The sequence below is a fragment of the Macrobrachium nipponense genome, chromosome 40, assembly GCF_015104395.2.
Source record: "Macrobrachium nipponense isolate FS-2020 chromosome 40, ASM1510439v2, whole genome shotgun sequence".
In the NCBI taxonomy this organism is placed as follows: Eukaryota; Metazoa; Arthropoda; class Malacostraca; order Decapoda; family Palaemonidae; genus Macrobrachium; species Macrobrachium nipponense.
In genome coordinates, this window is record NC_061101.1 from 19054773 (window position 1) to 19069772 (window position 15000).

At 41.5% G+C, this 15000-nt stretch overlaps 1 protein-coding gene across 1 annotated transcript in view; it reads right to left on the bottom strand.

Moving 5' to 3' along the window:
• Positions 1-95: 95 nt before the first annotated feature.
• LOC135212186 (kelch domain-containing protein 3-like) overlaps positions 96-15000 on the bottom strand; it is a 109982-nt gene continuing 95077 nt past the window's right edge. The window contains exon 7 of the mRNA XM_064245632.1: positions 96-890. Within this exon, the coding sequence (XP_064101702.1) occupies positions 742-890 (149 nt within the window). The 3' untranslated portion in view covers positions 96-741. The remainder of the gene's footprint in view (positions 891-15000) is intronic.

Below are 15000 nucleotides of genomic sequence, written 5' to 3' on the forward strand. Positions count from 1 at the left end.
TAAGGGCTTACACACACAGAGAGAGAGAGAGAGAGAGAGAGAGAGAGAGAGAGAGAGAGAGAGACGAGGGAGAGAGAGAGAGGAGAGAGAGAGATGAGAGAGAGAGAGAGAGAGAGAGAGAGAGAGAGCTAGCTATATGGAATTGATGATTTATCTTGAAAAGGTTAACAATGCATTTTCATTAATACCAACTAGACATTGTATATCCAATTACATAATTTAAAACAACATATATCATAAAATAGAACACTAAATACACCACTAAATACTGCCCAAACAAACAAGTGGATAAAACCATTTAAACCTCTTTCCAAGATTTTGTCTTCATAAAGTTCAGTAATTTCAATGCGGGGGTATCACTTGTCATAACAATGATAAAAAATATTGCTATAATCATTTATACAATAACTTACAGGCAAATACAACACTATTTGACTTAAGAACAGGAAATCACTGATACATAGTGTTCCTAAGACTGTACAATAGAATATGATAGTATTTGTTAAAGAAATCAGTACGTACAGTACTTGGCACAAAACGTAAGTAAATAATGTGCAGAATTACCTTCAGCTGCGGAATCCATAAATTATTTCATGTTTTCATAAAGCTACCTTCATAAAAATATAAGATAAATTAAAAATAATCCTAAATTCAACCTATGGTGTACAGAACAGTGCTGCATGCTATTTTTATACTCACAGAGCAAGAAAATACAAAATCTACACTAATGAATACCAAAGCTTATCCAGTGTGGTTGAGCGGTCGGGTAATATTGTTGGGCATGCGCATCACCTCCAGCATTAACTGGAGCTCTCTTGGCAACCATGAAATGTCCAACTTGTCCTTGAGAGCCTGGACACGTAGTAAACTAAGAGTTTTTAAGCTTGGCTCTGGTTGAGGGAAAAAATAAATACAGAGAAAAGAACTATTAAATGAGCATCACAGCATTTAATTGACATATTTCTATGCACTTTGAACCAAACTGCACTGAGCAATGCAATGACAACAAACGAATGCAGCAAATTTTTTTTTATCATAATACAGTATACTAAAGAAAAGTGTTTAAACTATTCATGTCAGTAATAATGTTCAATTCACCACAAAACCCTTACAATTATCCCACTGGGTACTACAAAACCATCCTAGACACTTCAGTCCCTGCCCTAAAGATGACAGGTAAATCTAAAGTCCCTAGCAGCAGTTTTAATCATAGGTGTGCGTGTGTCTGGGAGCATCTGTATTCCTACGAACAACTTATGTACATTTTTATTCAGAACACCATCTTAATACCAAAATACAGTGGTACCTTGACTGAATTTAATTCATTCTGTGGCCAGAATGAATTAAATTCAGTTTAAGTATTTTCCCCGCTGAAAATACTTAAATTACCCTTAATCCATTCCAACCCTCAAAATGCTACCCCATATCTTATGTTTCATGTTATTAAATAAGGAAAATACATATCTAAATAACAAATATTGTATAAAAACATAAGAGAAAGAGTATGTAAAGATATAATAAGGTTTCATACTGTGTACAGGTTGTGTTCAAGTTACAATAATTCGTCTTACGATAATCCGATTCTACGAGAGACCAAATTACAATAGCGTAACTTCATCCCATCTTATAGTTAAATAAATTAAAAAACAGCAAGAGAAAGAGAAAATGGTTAAAGTATTTTTTTAACGTTATACTCGTTGCGTAAATGTGCACGGCCATGAACAACTGAACATGAAAGAACTTTTTTTGCTAAGTACAACCGAATCGGATAACAACAACATCCGTTTTAGGCTTGTATTTCAACCATCGTACAATAGTAAACAATTAAAGTAGTAGTTATGTTATAAATGACCTTATGTAGAAAAGGACTGAGATATTTTTATGTAATAACTTTATTTGCTATAGGTCAAATATCAACAAGGAAATATACTGTTAAATTTAAACCAAGTTGTAGCTGAAGGTGAGAAAACTGTTCAAACTGCCAATGACTATTATTGTGCATCGGCAACAAGGATAAAACTTCAGTAAACTTATGCCATCAAACACAATTGTAGACAAAATTGAGAGAAAATCATATTAACCCCTTTGGGACCGTGATGTTTCTACGACGCCATACATCATCATAAGTTCATAGCGCAATAGGGAAACTTGTAGTGTTGGGTTATGTCTCCTATTGATTTTTGCATGCGTAGGCAGGCTGTACTAACACACACTAAGCTGCTGCTCCTTTTTTTTCAGCCAATCATGGACATTCTTGGCTATGACGTCACACCCTCATCATAAGTTGATGCACAGTCATGGTTGCATTCATGAATGTTTTTTTCACGATTTTTTTTATTTTCTCAGTTGATTTTCTTCGTTTTATTTGCATTTTTACTGCAAAATCATGAGTAAGAACAGTGATAAATCTTCTGAGGAATATATTCTTTCCGAGGAAGAGTATGATAGTGGTGACAAGCTCTCAAGTGATGAAATAAGTGAAATATGCGATAATGACATGGAAGAACGAAAGGTGGAAGGTGGGTTAACTTATGTAACCAACATGTTAGAGGATCATGGTCCAACAATGCTGCCAGACTTTCGTGATGTTTTTTCAGGGATAACTCGAGTGCTTGGGGATGCACTTTTCCTTACGTCTTGGGATGTATATAATATTTTTTTTTTATGATAACATGATGAAAACTCTTTGTTCATGGGTTAATGAAAGAGCTGCATTATTTTTTCAAGAAAATCCCACCCAAAAAGGGAAAATTCATGGGTTGATATGGCGAGAAGTAAAAGTAAATGTTATATATATGTACAGTATGTATATGTGTGCATGTATATACATACATTAACTACATACATACATATATATATATATATATATATGATATATATTATATATATATATATATATATATATATAAGGGGATTTTGACGTAGGAAAAATCTATTTCTGGGGCGATTGCTCGTGTCGCCAGCGAAATATCCTTTAATCTATTATTTCTAGGGTAAATGTACTAACACATACCAGAGAATAAATAAAATAAAGAAAAAGGTCAGTATAACTGACTCGCTCACCCTCCAAGAGGGTGTCGGTATGAACACTAGGCGAGTGAGACCACTACCACGAGCCAAATACCAATAGAAATCTCCCACAACAAAAAACCCTCCATGAGGAGAGCCGACCCACAGAGTGAGCAGCTCGTACTACTACTACTCCATCCCATGGGGGGGGGCTGCCGACTGCTGCGCCTCTGGTGGCCATCCTTTTCAGTTAGCGCACACGAGTCACACGTGTTATTTTTCTCTCTGTGTTTTTTGTGCCCTTTCGTTGGATTTATCTATAATGGAGCGTGCAGCTATCGCAGCAGCTAAGTTAAGTACTCAGTATTTATGGTTAGTTGGTTTTTTTCCGACCCTGGGACAGTATTTGCCGTTTTTTAGGTATAAATACGTTCTCGGGGTCGGAAGCATGGCAGCATGGTTCTGCCGCGTGATGGGTTCGTTCTTGGTCTCCCATACCTAGAACATCCCTTATTTATGTACGCTCTATTTGATTATCCGCTTTGTTTAGATTAAGGTCTACTCAGGTTGTCATGCATGCATGTATTTCACCTTATGTAGGCTTTTTCTATCCAGACCCTAGTCCAGGTTCTTAGTATCGGCCTCTGACTAGCTTTGAGTGGTAGACTTGCCTTCGGGTTAGTCGTACACTCCTGGATTTTTTCTCCTGCTATATTACTTTCTCTCTTTCATTTTATTTTATTTATTATATGTATTTTGTCATCGTTAGGTTAGTTAGGCGTCTGGCTTAGCCTAGGTCCTGGCTCATAGAGCCTATACTACCGCTGATCAGTTCAGTTGCTTCCCTATAGCATCTCTCTGATCAGTTGGTTTTAGCCCTGTGGGCCTGTATGCTACCGCTTTTCAGTTCAAGTTGCTTCCCGATAGCTTCTCTCTGATCAGTTGGTTGGCCTAGGTTTGGTTATCGTATCTCAGTTTACCGCCTCGTGGTCACTTCGTGATCACGGGACATCCAGACGCCTGCCCAGTCACCTTCCCCCCCCTCCCGCTCTTCCATAGAGTCCCCCCGGGCGGGGGTGGGTCGGTCTGCCCATGCTCGCTCCGCATACCCGAGCCTGCCTCCCTCTCTCCCCTCAGGCGGAGGGGCTAGGGAGTCGGGACAGACCCAGACTGGTCTCGACCTCTCCGGCTTCTCGGTCGGCGGGGGGTGGTACGTTGTGGGGGGCCCTGGCCTTCCCCCCCTCTGTTATACCTTGTCGCTCCGGGCTAGCTCGAGCATGTATGTCCTCTCGCCTTTCCCTCCTTACTAGAGCTCCTCCCTGATCGGAGTCCTGGTATCCAGCGGAAGGGGCTAGTCCACCCAGCAGAGTGGACCGGAACATACAGTAGGTCACTACTAACCTTACCGTATTGCTGAGTTACTACACTCCGCTTCACACTGAACCTAGTCCGGTTCGCTTGTGTTTAGGTTTAAGTTATCTATAAGTTTATCTTAAGTACCTTAAACCATCCCCCCTCCCTTTCATATCTTACCGGATCTCTCCGGGATTATAGCCTATTCAGGCAATGCAGGGAGGGGTTATGCCCAATTTTTTTCCGAGCTCCGGCATGTAACGGAGTTCTTTTGTCCTTTAGTCTGTAAGTGATGCCTTTTAAGATACTCATGTGTCTTCCCACTTACAGGCCACCAACTGTGAGCATCCGGGATGTTCCGCTACACTTCAGGACCCCTGTGGACACGAAGTTTGCCGGTCCCATGCTCCATGCGCGACTCCGCACGGGGACATCCAGGTCTGGTACCATGAGACGTGTACCATATGTTACGATCTGGTGTGAGCCAGCTTTGGAAGGGGTAAGTATTCCATCTCCAGTAGCTGCTCCGCTTCTTTTTTAGTGCTTAAGTTTTCATCATTTACTTTAACTTAAGGCATCTAGTTTAAGTTATACTCTAAGTTTTAGTTTTAAGTGATTCTTAAATCTAAATACGCCCTCTCTTACAGGCTCCGGCAGTAAGGGATACCGCACTGGCTACCCTGCGGGCCTGGGTCGGAGGTTTTGGCAAGAACGCCGCCAAGGGTCAGCCCTACATCCTCGAGAAGCGGTTAGCACTATTAATCTTCCCCGGAGGCAAGGCGACAGGTTACGTCGACCCAGTAGAGGCGGACCCGACTATCGCCTTCATCCAACAACAGCTGGCGGCCTCCTTAACTGAACAAGACCAGGATATCTCCACGGATGTCGCAACCCTGGATATTAATGTTGAACCGATGGTAGGTATAGACGACCTGTTTGGTCGAGGTAAGTAATGTGGGCACCCAAGGGTCGCCCTTGGGTGTGACTGTTTCTTCTACCCCTGCAACCTCTCCATCCTTCCAAGGCTTTTACGGGTGATGAATTATATACTCCTCCTGAGGCTTCGGTTAGACCTAAGGTCAAGGCTAAAGTGATGACCTTGACTAAGACGTCATCGTCGTCTAAGAAGACGTCCTCGTCTTCTTCCTCCACGTAAGTCTCCGGCTCGCCAATCCCGGGGCCAGACAGGTCTAAAGCTTTCTAGCTCCGGCTCTAAGTCCTCAAAAAAGTAAATCCAAGGAGAGATCTCGCACTCCGGCAGAATCACCAGTTCCGCTACATTGGTTCCAATTCAGAGCCTCCCCTCCACCTCCGCAGCAGCTCCGGTTTTTTTCTTGGACTCCAATGCTGGCCTGTTGCAACAGGTGGGCGACCTAGTTGGGTCCCTAAAGAGTAGTTATGGAACAAATGATCTCTCGCCTGTCGGATAGGATCACTTCCCAAGATACTATTATAGCCGGGCTAAGAGAAGCTCCTCTAGCCTCTCCCTCACTTTCCAACACAAGTGGAACTCAGCTTCCTCCGTATGACTCACTTCCTGCTTTCTCTATGAACAACCCATGGAGAGTAGCGTCATGCGCCCCCTTCCAGGACGGTCTCATCTCCATACGGAGTTTGGAACTCGAAGAATAGAGGACTTCGAGTTCTACCCGGAAGGCCTACAGCCTCCTTTCATAGGCTACGCAAGGCTCACGCCTTCGGCTAGGTGCGGGACGGTAGGGTACCAAAGGAGACAGTCCTCTATTCACGAGACAGGCTCAGAGAGAATGGCTCAGATGTTTAGAGGACATGGATTGTTCTAACACCAAGATACAACCATTTAAAAGTCCCTTTACCATTTTCACAATGGATGAGAGTACCCCGCTCCCGTTCCTAACCAAGATAGCAAGGTCGACCATCTCAGCGGCCCAGAAGGGGAAACCATGCCTCAGTTGAAAGAAGCAGATCCCACATCTCCGTTACTCCCTTCAATTGGAGAATTGTGGGAAGACTTGCCGAATACATTCTCAGCTGGCAAACTCAAACCGGACTGTGCTATGGAGCAGTTTGGTGAAAAGCTACCCAGGCTCCCAGATAGTCTTATTCAGGCTGAATTTGACGCAAAATCACGACTAGCCAGATCAATCAACTCTATGGCTATGTCTGAGGTAGCAACCATGGCCTATGGATCAGACCAATTTTTAAGCTTATGACCAAAGCCCTGACTCAAACGGTGCAGTCAGATATGTTCGGTTTGCCACTGCTAGAACGAATTGTAGGAAGCATGTCCTACTAGAGGCAACCATTCGACATGAGCCGAATAGGTTACTCTCCTCTAACATCTGGGGCGCAGATCTCTTCCCAGAGGCTATGGTTAAGGAAGTCCAGGCAGAGGCTACGAGGTTGAACCAGAGCCTTAAGGACCGTTGGGGCCTTACGGCTAGGAGGAGGCAAGACCTGACACCTAAAGGTAAGGGACAGAGGAAACCTAGGCGTTTCCAACCTTACCAGAAGAAGCAACCACGCTTTCCTCAACAAGTTCCAGCAGTGCCGTTAGTGCAGACAGCCCAACCTTCCACTTCTAAGGGTCAATCACAGCCAATTTTTATGTGATATCCCTCAGCCTCAACCCTCTACCTCATACGCCATCTCTCCAGCTTACAATCAAGACCTTCGAGAGTCAAGCTTCTCAGAAGTATGACCGCTCGGGTAAGGGAGGCAGAGGTAAGCGGGTCCTTTCGTGGGAGAGGATCGGGAGGCCCCTTTAATTAATAGGGGAAAGCACTTCAGAGGAGGCCGAGGCGGTTACCAGGACCAATGAAGAACTTCAGGTAGGAGGGAGGCTGTTTCACTTTCGCCACCGGTGGAAACTTCAGCCAGTGGGCTCAGAGCATAGTGTTCAAAAGGGCTGGGTGGAGCTGGTTGACGAACCCACCCCTCCAGCCAGACCTTTCCGTCAACTTCCTTCCAAAGAATTGACAGAGTAAGCAAAGGACCTCCTTCAGAAAGGAGCTATAGCGAGAGTCAAGAGATTAAAATTTCAAGGTCGCTTGTTCAGCGTGCCAAAGAAAGGCTCACAAAAAAGAAGGGTAATCTTAGACTTGTCCCGCTTAAACTTAGCCATCCGCTGCGACAAGTTCAAGATGCTCACGATCTCACAGGTGCGGACCTTACTTCCCCGTGGGGCCGTCACCACCTCTATCGATCTTACAGACGCCTACTATCATATCCCTATTGCAAGACACTTCCGTCCGTATCTGGGATTCAAGATAGGAGACCAGACATTCTCCTTCAAGGTAGTTCCATTCGGACTCAACGTGGCACCCAGGGTGTTCACGAAGCTAGCGGAAGTATGGTAGTGCAACAAACTCAGATCGCAAGGGATTATGGTAGTGGGCGTATCTCGACGATTGGTTGATCTGGGCCCCACAGTCGAGGAATGCAACAAGGCTACACTGAAAGTGATCCAGTTCCTAGAATATCTAGGATTCAAGATAAACAAGTCCAAGTCAAGACTCACTCCAGAGTCAAACTTTCAGTGGCTAGGCATTCAATGGAATCTATCCTCCCACACTCTGTCGATTCCCATCTATCAAAAGGAAAGAAAAAATAGCGAAGTCAGTCAAGCAATTTCTAAGTCACAAACTAGCATCAAGGAGAGCTCAGGAAAGGATCCTCGGCTCTCTCCAGTTTGCATCAGTAACGAACGTCTTAATGAAAGCCAACTGAAAGACCTAACCAGGATCTGGCGCTCGCGAGCAAATGTCAGGTCCAGGGACAAGCTATCCTCAGTGCCTCTGATTCTAAAGAATCGGCTTCGGCCGTGGGCACAAAAAGTCAAGAATCTATCAGTGTCAGTACCCCCCTTCAGTTCCCTCCCACCATGGGATCACCATCCACACAGACGCGTCCTTAAGCGGCTGGGGAGGGTATTCCCAGGTCAAAAAGGTTCAAGGGATTTGGTCACTCCAGTTCCGTCAGTTCCATATAAACGTACTGGAGGCAATGGCAGTGTTCTTGACTCTAAAAAAGTTACACCCACCAAAGTACTCCCACATAAAGCTAGTCCTGGACAGCGCAGTGGTAGTACATTGTATAAACAGAGGAGGCTCAAGTCACGTCATCTAAATCACGTCATGGTAGCCATCTTCTCCCTGGCAGACAAGTTCAGTTGGCATCTTTCCTCCACTCACATAGCTGGAGTGAGAAACGTCATAGCAGACGCCCTATCCCGATCAGTACCCCTAGAGTCGGAATGGTCACTAGACAACAGTTCGTTCCATGGATCCTTCAAAGAGTCCCAGGGCTACAGGTGGATCTCTTCGCATCCCAAGCGAACCACAAACTACCGTGTTATGTAGCCCCCAACCTGGACCCTCTGGCTTACGCCACGGACGCCCTGGCTCTGGACTGGAACAACTGGGAGAAGATTTACGTCTTCCCTCCAGTGAATCTCCTTATGAAAGTATTGAACAAACTCAGGACATTCAAGGGTCAAGTGGCTCTAGTAGCCCCAGACTGGCCGAAGAGCAATTGGTTATCCCCTAATTCTGGAAACGTGGGCCATTCGTACCTCTTCGGATCCCCAGTCCCAAGCTCTCCCAGTCAGTACAAACGAAGACTGTGTTCGCTTCCTCAGGGATTCTCAAAACCCTAACTTTATGGATTTCATGAAGTTTGCGGCAAAAAGAGATGCGAATATTGACCCTCAGAATATTCTCTTCTTGGAATCCGATAAAAGGGATTCAACTTTGAGGCAGTATGATGCTGCTGTCAAAAAGTTAGCAACCTTCCTGAGAGAGTCAGATATCAGAATCATGACAGTTAATTCAGCTATATCCTTCTTCAGATCCTTATTTGAAAAAGGTTTAGCAGCTAGCACGATTACGACAAACAAGTCAGCCTTGAAAAAGATATTTCAATTTGGTTTTATTTAACATAGACTTGACGGATACCTACTTCTCGTCTATTCCTAAGGCATGTGCTAGACTTAGGCCTTCTGTGAGGCCTACGTCAGTTTCATGGTTCTTAAACGATGTTCTAAAACTGGCTTCCGAACCGATAATGACACATGCTCGTTTATGATGCTCCTAAGAAAAACCCTATTTTTATTAAGCCTGGCTTCAAGAGCAAGAATTTCAGAACTGTCGGCTTTTTATCCAGAGATCCGGATCATATTCAATTTTCCTTCCCACAGGGAAGTCCTACTTCTGGTCGGAACGTAGCTTTTTGGCAAAGAATGAAGATCCTTTGATGAGGTGGGAACCTTGGAAATAGTACTACCTCTTCCACAAGATGTATCCCTTTGTCCAGTTTCAACCTTACGTTGCCCCCTATCCAGGACCTCCTCATCCTCATCGTGGCCCCTCTTAAGAGGGAAAAAGGTGGAACTTTATCCATTAAAGGCATCAGGCAACAAATCCTGTACTTTATTAAACAAGCCAATCCTGACTCTTTCCCAAAAGCACATGATGTCAGAGCAGTAGCCACCTCAATTAATTATTCCAACACATGAACTTCGATGAGTTGAGTATACCGGATGGAAATCGCCGACAGTGTTCAAACGTCATTACCTTAAGTCCTTGGAAGCTCTGAAATTTTCAGCAGTAGCAGCGGGAAACATAGTTTCCCCTGACTCTAGTTATTAATTTGTAGTAGAAGATTCAGTCCTCCTTCTACCTGCTTCACCCAAACAGTTCGTCTATTCCTACCGTGTTCATTTTACATTTCACCTTAGTGCCTTTAGCTGCTTTTTATGACTGATGTAGTGGGTGCCCCTTATTTTTTTTTGCTAGGGACACTCACAGATGATATATGTATAATTATGTAGGTATGTATGTATGTAAGTAATATATATATATATATATATATATATATATAGATATATATATATATATATATATATATATATAATTTATATATACAGTAGTCCTCGAGATACGAAAGGCTCTACTTACGAAAAAACTCGAGATACGAAAGCCAATGCGAAAAATTTTACTGCTCTACATACGAAAAGTTTTCAAGATACAAAAAGGTTGTTGCTGTAAAGTCCCGAGATTCGTCCGGACCACCGAGAACAATTTTAAAAACTCCCGCGCCGCCAACTGAGTAAACTCGCCACCATCCTCCCGCTCTCCCATTGGTTCCTGATGCTAGTCACCCCATAAGGTCCTGCTCTCCAGTTGGTCAGCATCTACCCCTTGTGCTTTAAGTATTGTATTGGTAAAAAGATGCTGTAAATTGAAAAACTTATTCAGCATACATTTAATAAAAAAAAAAAAAACATTAGGTAAAGATAGAAATAAGAATAGAAATGAATGGTTATTATACTGTTTGGTAGTTTCAGTAGTTGAAGAGAGATAATAAAAATTTATGGCTTACTGTGTAAAGTGATTGCTTGTCGATCGTTCGATACTCGTAAGTGTGGCTGGATAAACAGACATTTGGAAGCTTTTTTTTGTTTGTTTGATTATAGTTAATGGTTACTTAATAATTATTTGAAATGAGTACAAGCAATACATTTAATAAAAAAATTGTGAATTAGATATCATAAAATATAAAATAAATCAGACTGCCAACAAATACGTATTTTTAAGAAGCTCTTCTTCGTTTATTTATATATATATATATATATATATATATATATATATATATATAATATATATATATATATATATATATATATATATATATATATATATATATATATATATATATATATATACAGTTACCATCCGAGTTACGACCTGCGCGAGTTACGTCCACCCGTACTTACGACAGTGTCCGACAGGGGTATGTTTTTTTTATATTTGGCGGCGTTTACTGTTTGGCAGCGCGGTAGCGTAGTGCGTGCGGCGCGGTATGACAGTTACGACGGCGCCGGCAGCACAGCATCCCAGACACTCATCCCAACCACCTCACTCACTGTCTGACATTGTAGCAAAGTACCTGTAACATTGTAGCAGGAACATTTTTTTCATTACACTTTGCCATGGCCCCTAAGAGAAAGTCTGACTCTCATCAGAATTGCAATTCTGCCAAGAAAGCTAGGAAGGCACTGACGTTGGTGGAGATGAAGATGGACGTAATCAAGAAATATGAAGGTGGATGAAAGTTAATTGTATAAGCAGAAGTCTCCATCTCTCCCACTCCACGGTCTCCACCATTCTAAAGGACAAGGAAAGGATTAAGGACGCAGTGAAAGGAGCAGCCCCAATCAAGTCAACTATTATCACCAAACAGCGTGAAGGACCGATAGCAGACATGGAAAAGTTGTTATTTACGTGGCTGGAAGATAATAGACAAAGAAATGTGCAAGTGATGTTGCGAGCAGTGCAAAGCAAGGCAAAAGTTTATTTAAAATGTTAAAAGAGAAAGGAGGTGAAGAATATGCTTCGTTGGAGTTTATAGCGAGTGATGGGTGGTTTCGTCGATTCCGAGATCGGTACCAAGTGCACCATGTTCTGACGAAAGGCGAGGCTGCTAGCAGTGATGCGCCTGCTGCTAAGGCATTCGTTGAAGAATTGATAAACTAATTGTGAAAGAAGGATATTTGCCTGAACAGATTTTTAATGTGGACGAAACTGCCTTGTTTTGGAAAAAGATGCCGAAAGGCACGTACATAAGCAAAGAATTCGCGAGTGCACCAGGGCACAAGGCAATCAAAGAAAGATTCACGCTATTGTTCGGTGGAAACATCGCAGGACATAAATTAAAACCTTTTTTGATTGCGCTTTCAGAAAACCCACGTGCACTGAAGAATGTGAACAACATGCCCTTCCCGTTTATTACCGAAGTAACAGAAAGGCCTGGATGACGCTAGCACTGTTTGAAGATTGGTTTTTAAACTGTTTTGTACCCGAGGCACGTCAATATTGTAGCGATAAGGGCATTCAGTTTCCGATTTAATTATTTATTAGTGCTTGACAATGCGCCTGGCCACCCGACGCACTTGGATGATCTTCATCCTAACGTGCGCGTTGTCTTCCTTCCCCTAATACCACCCCCCTAATCCAACCCATGGACCAGGGTGCGATTTCTCTACGTTCAAGGCGCACTACGTAAGAATTTCCTTTGACCAAGCCATCGAAGCTATGGATGAAAACCCTGAGCTGACTTTGCGGGATTATTGGAAATCATACAAAAACAATTATTTACCATTGTATCAAGCATGTCGCTAAAGCTTGGGATTTGGTGACAGAAAAATGTATGAGTGGTATTTGGAAACACTGCTGCAAACGCTTCCTCAGAGATTTGTTGGCTTCGATAACGAAGAGGAATTAAGCAACGTCCGAGGAAAAATTGTTAGCTTGGCAAAGCAACTTGAGTTAGGATGTGATGAAGAAGAAATTGAAGAACTGATAAGTGAAGAACCTGAGGAATTAACAAATGAAGAACTGTTAGCAATAGAAGAAGAAAGGAAAGCTGAAGAAGAAAGAAGAGAGGAAGAAAAGGAAGTTGTAGAAGAGGAGGAGCCGAACGAAAAGTTTACTGTAAAGGGATTATCGGAAGCCATACAAATGCTTAATACAATGCTGCATAAATTGGAAGGAATGGATCCGAATGTTGAACGGTTTTGCCCGGATAGAGAGATCTATGCAAGAAGTAATGAGGCCATACAAAGAAATCTACGATGAAAAGAAAAAGCAGAAGATCCAAACGACACTTAGCATGTTTGTCAAACGAACACAAAAGCCCGCCTCATCCAGCATCGAAGCCACCCCCTCCCCTACATCGGCCAGCGCAGTAACCACCCTTCCCCATCCCCTGCCTCGCCTGACTTAACAGCTGATCTTTCTTTCGATCGTGCGTATGAAGAAAGTGTTGATGACGTCGAACCAAGCACCAGTGAACATTAATTTTGAGTGTTGTTTTGCTTATTTTTTTACATGCATATGTATTTTCTATTTTGTACTACAGTACTGTATGTTTTATTTTTGAACTGTAACTTTTCTATTTTCGTATTTTGATCTTCATTTGTATTTTTGTATAATAAATTCAACTGCAGTAATAAATATTTTATTTCTAAAACCATATTATATTAAGATGTAATGTACGTAGTATATCAACTAAGCAACTGAAAAAAAAAGCTAAATACATTGCACCTACAGTATATATTAAAAAATATCTCTATGATAAAATGATAAAAGTGAAACTAAAAGGCATAAAAATGATAAATACATAAACAGCTTGTACGTATAGTACAACAGTAATATTATTCAACAGAAAAAGTATGATAAAAGTGAAACTAAAAGGCATAAAAATTATAAATAAACAGCTTGTATATACATATGTACAGTAATATTATTCAACAGAAATATATGATAAAATTATAAAAGTGAAACTAAAGGCATAAAAATGATAAATAAACAGCTTGTATATACACAATAATATTATTCAACAGAAAAAGTTACTTAAAAATGCAACACATTCATATCATATGTCCTCGAGTACAGTATAATCTTCCACTTTAACCGAGTACTTATAATCCACGTGTCGGCCATTTTGGCTGGTATTTTCGACTAACGACCATTCTGACATACGACCTGTTGGTCGGAACGGATCTAGGTCGTAACTCGGATGGTAACTGTATATATATATAGATATAGATATATATATAGAATATATCTAGGCAGTCCCTGACTTATGACGGGTTCAGCTTACGACGTTATGAGGTTACAACGCTTTTCAATTATATTTATCAGAAATTATTTCCAGGGTTATGCCACCTACAACGCTGATCTGGCAGAAGAAATATGACTCCAAAAATGCAAAATAATCAATATTTGAAGGTTTTTTTCTGAAAAATGTAATAAGAATGCAGTTTACTAGTTTTTAATGCACCTACTATGAGATTCAGGGCCTCTGTAACACGGTTTTTTCGCAATAACTTTTTATCTATGCATTTCATAAATATAACGCTTATTCAGAATACATATTATATCTACACATAAATTTTGACTGTATTCTGCATTACGTAGGTTGAATAAATTTGGTACTTATAATGTAAAAGTGACCTTTTTTGAAGACGGGCCAAATTACTCAGAGAAAAGGTTTCGAACGCACTCGTTACGTAACTTATGACAGCATTTCTTCCCTCTTTCTCGATGGATGATTGGCCATACGTAACGAAGGCTAAACCTCTGGCAACAATGACATACAAATTTAAATACAAGCAAAACAGTACACCTTTATGAACTCTGAAACCTCTCCACTGATAATTGTCATAATGAACAAACCAACAAAATATGCTAATAAATACAAAACCACTTCGATTATTAGTCTAACTCCCAAAATAAGTGTCCTAAGAAATTACAGTCTACTTTATAGGTCACAATCAGATTGACAAGATGTAGGGAATAGATGGTAATTTTCAGAAACACAGTACACAAGCTTGATTTGATAACTGCTAGATACAATGTCAAGCAATTTTTATTTATTGGCTATCTACCTATTTACTGAAAAAAAAATAGCCGGTACCAATATTGCATTTAAACCTTCACCAATAATTATCGTCAGAGTGATGACTTCATGAGGCTCCACCCACTTTCGCCTCGTTATAATTCAGGATAACACTGAAGGCTACCATGGGCACTGTTGGATTAGAAAATTTAACATCTGTCTATAAAAACTAATTTTTCGAGTAGTTGTAAGAAGTGC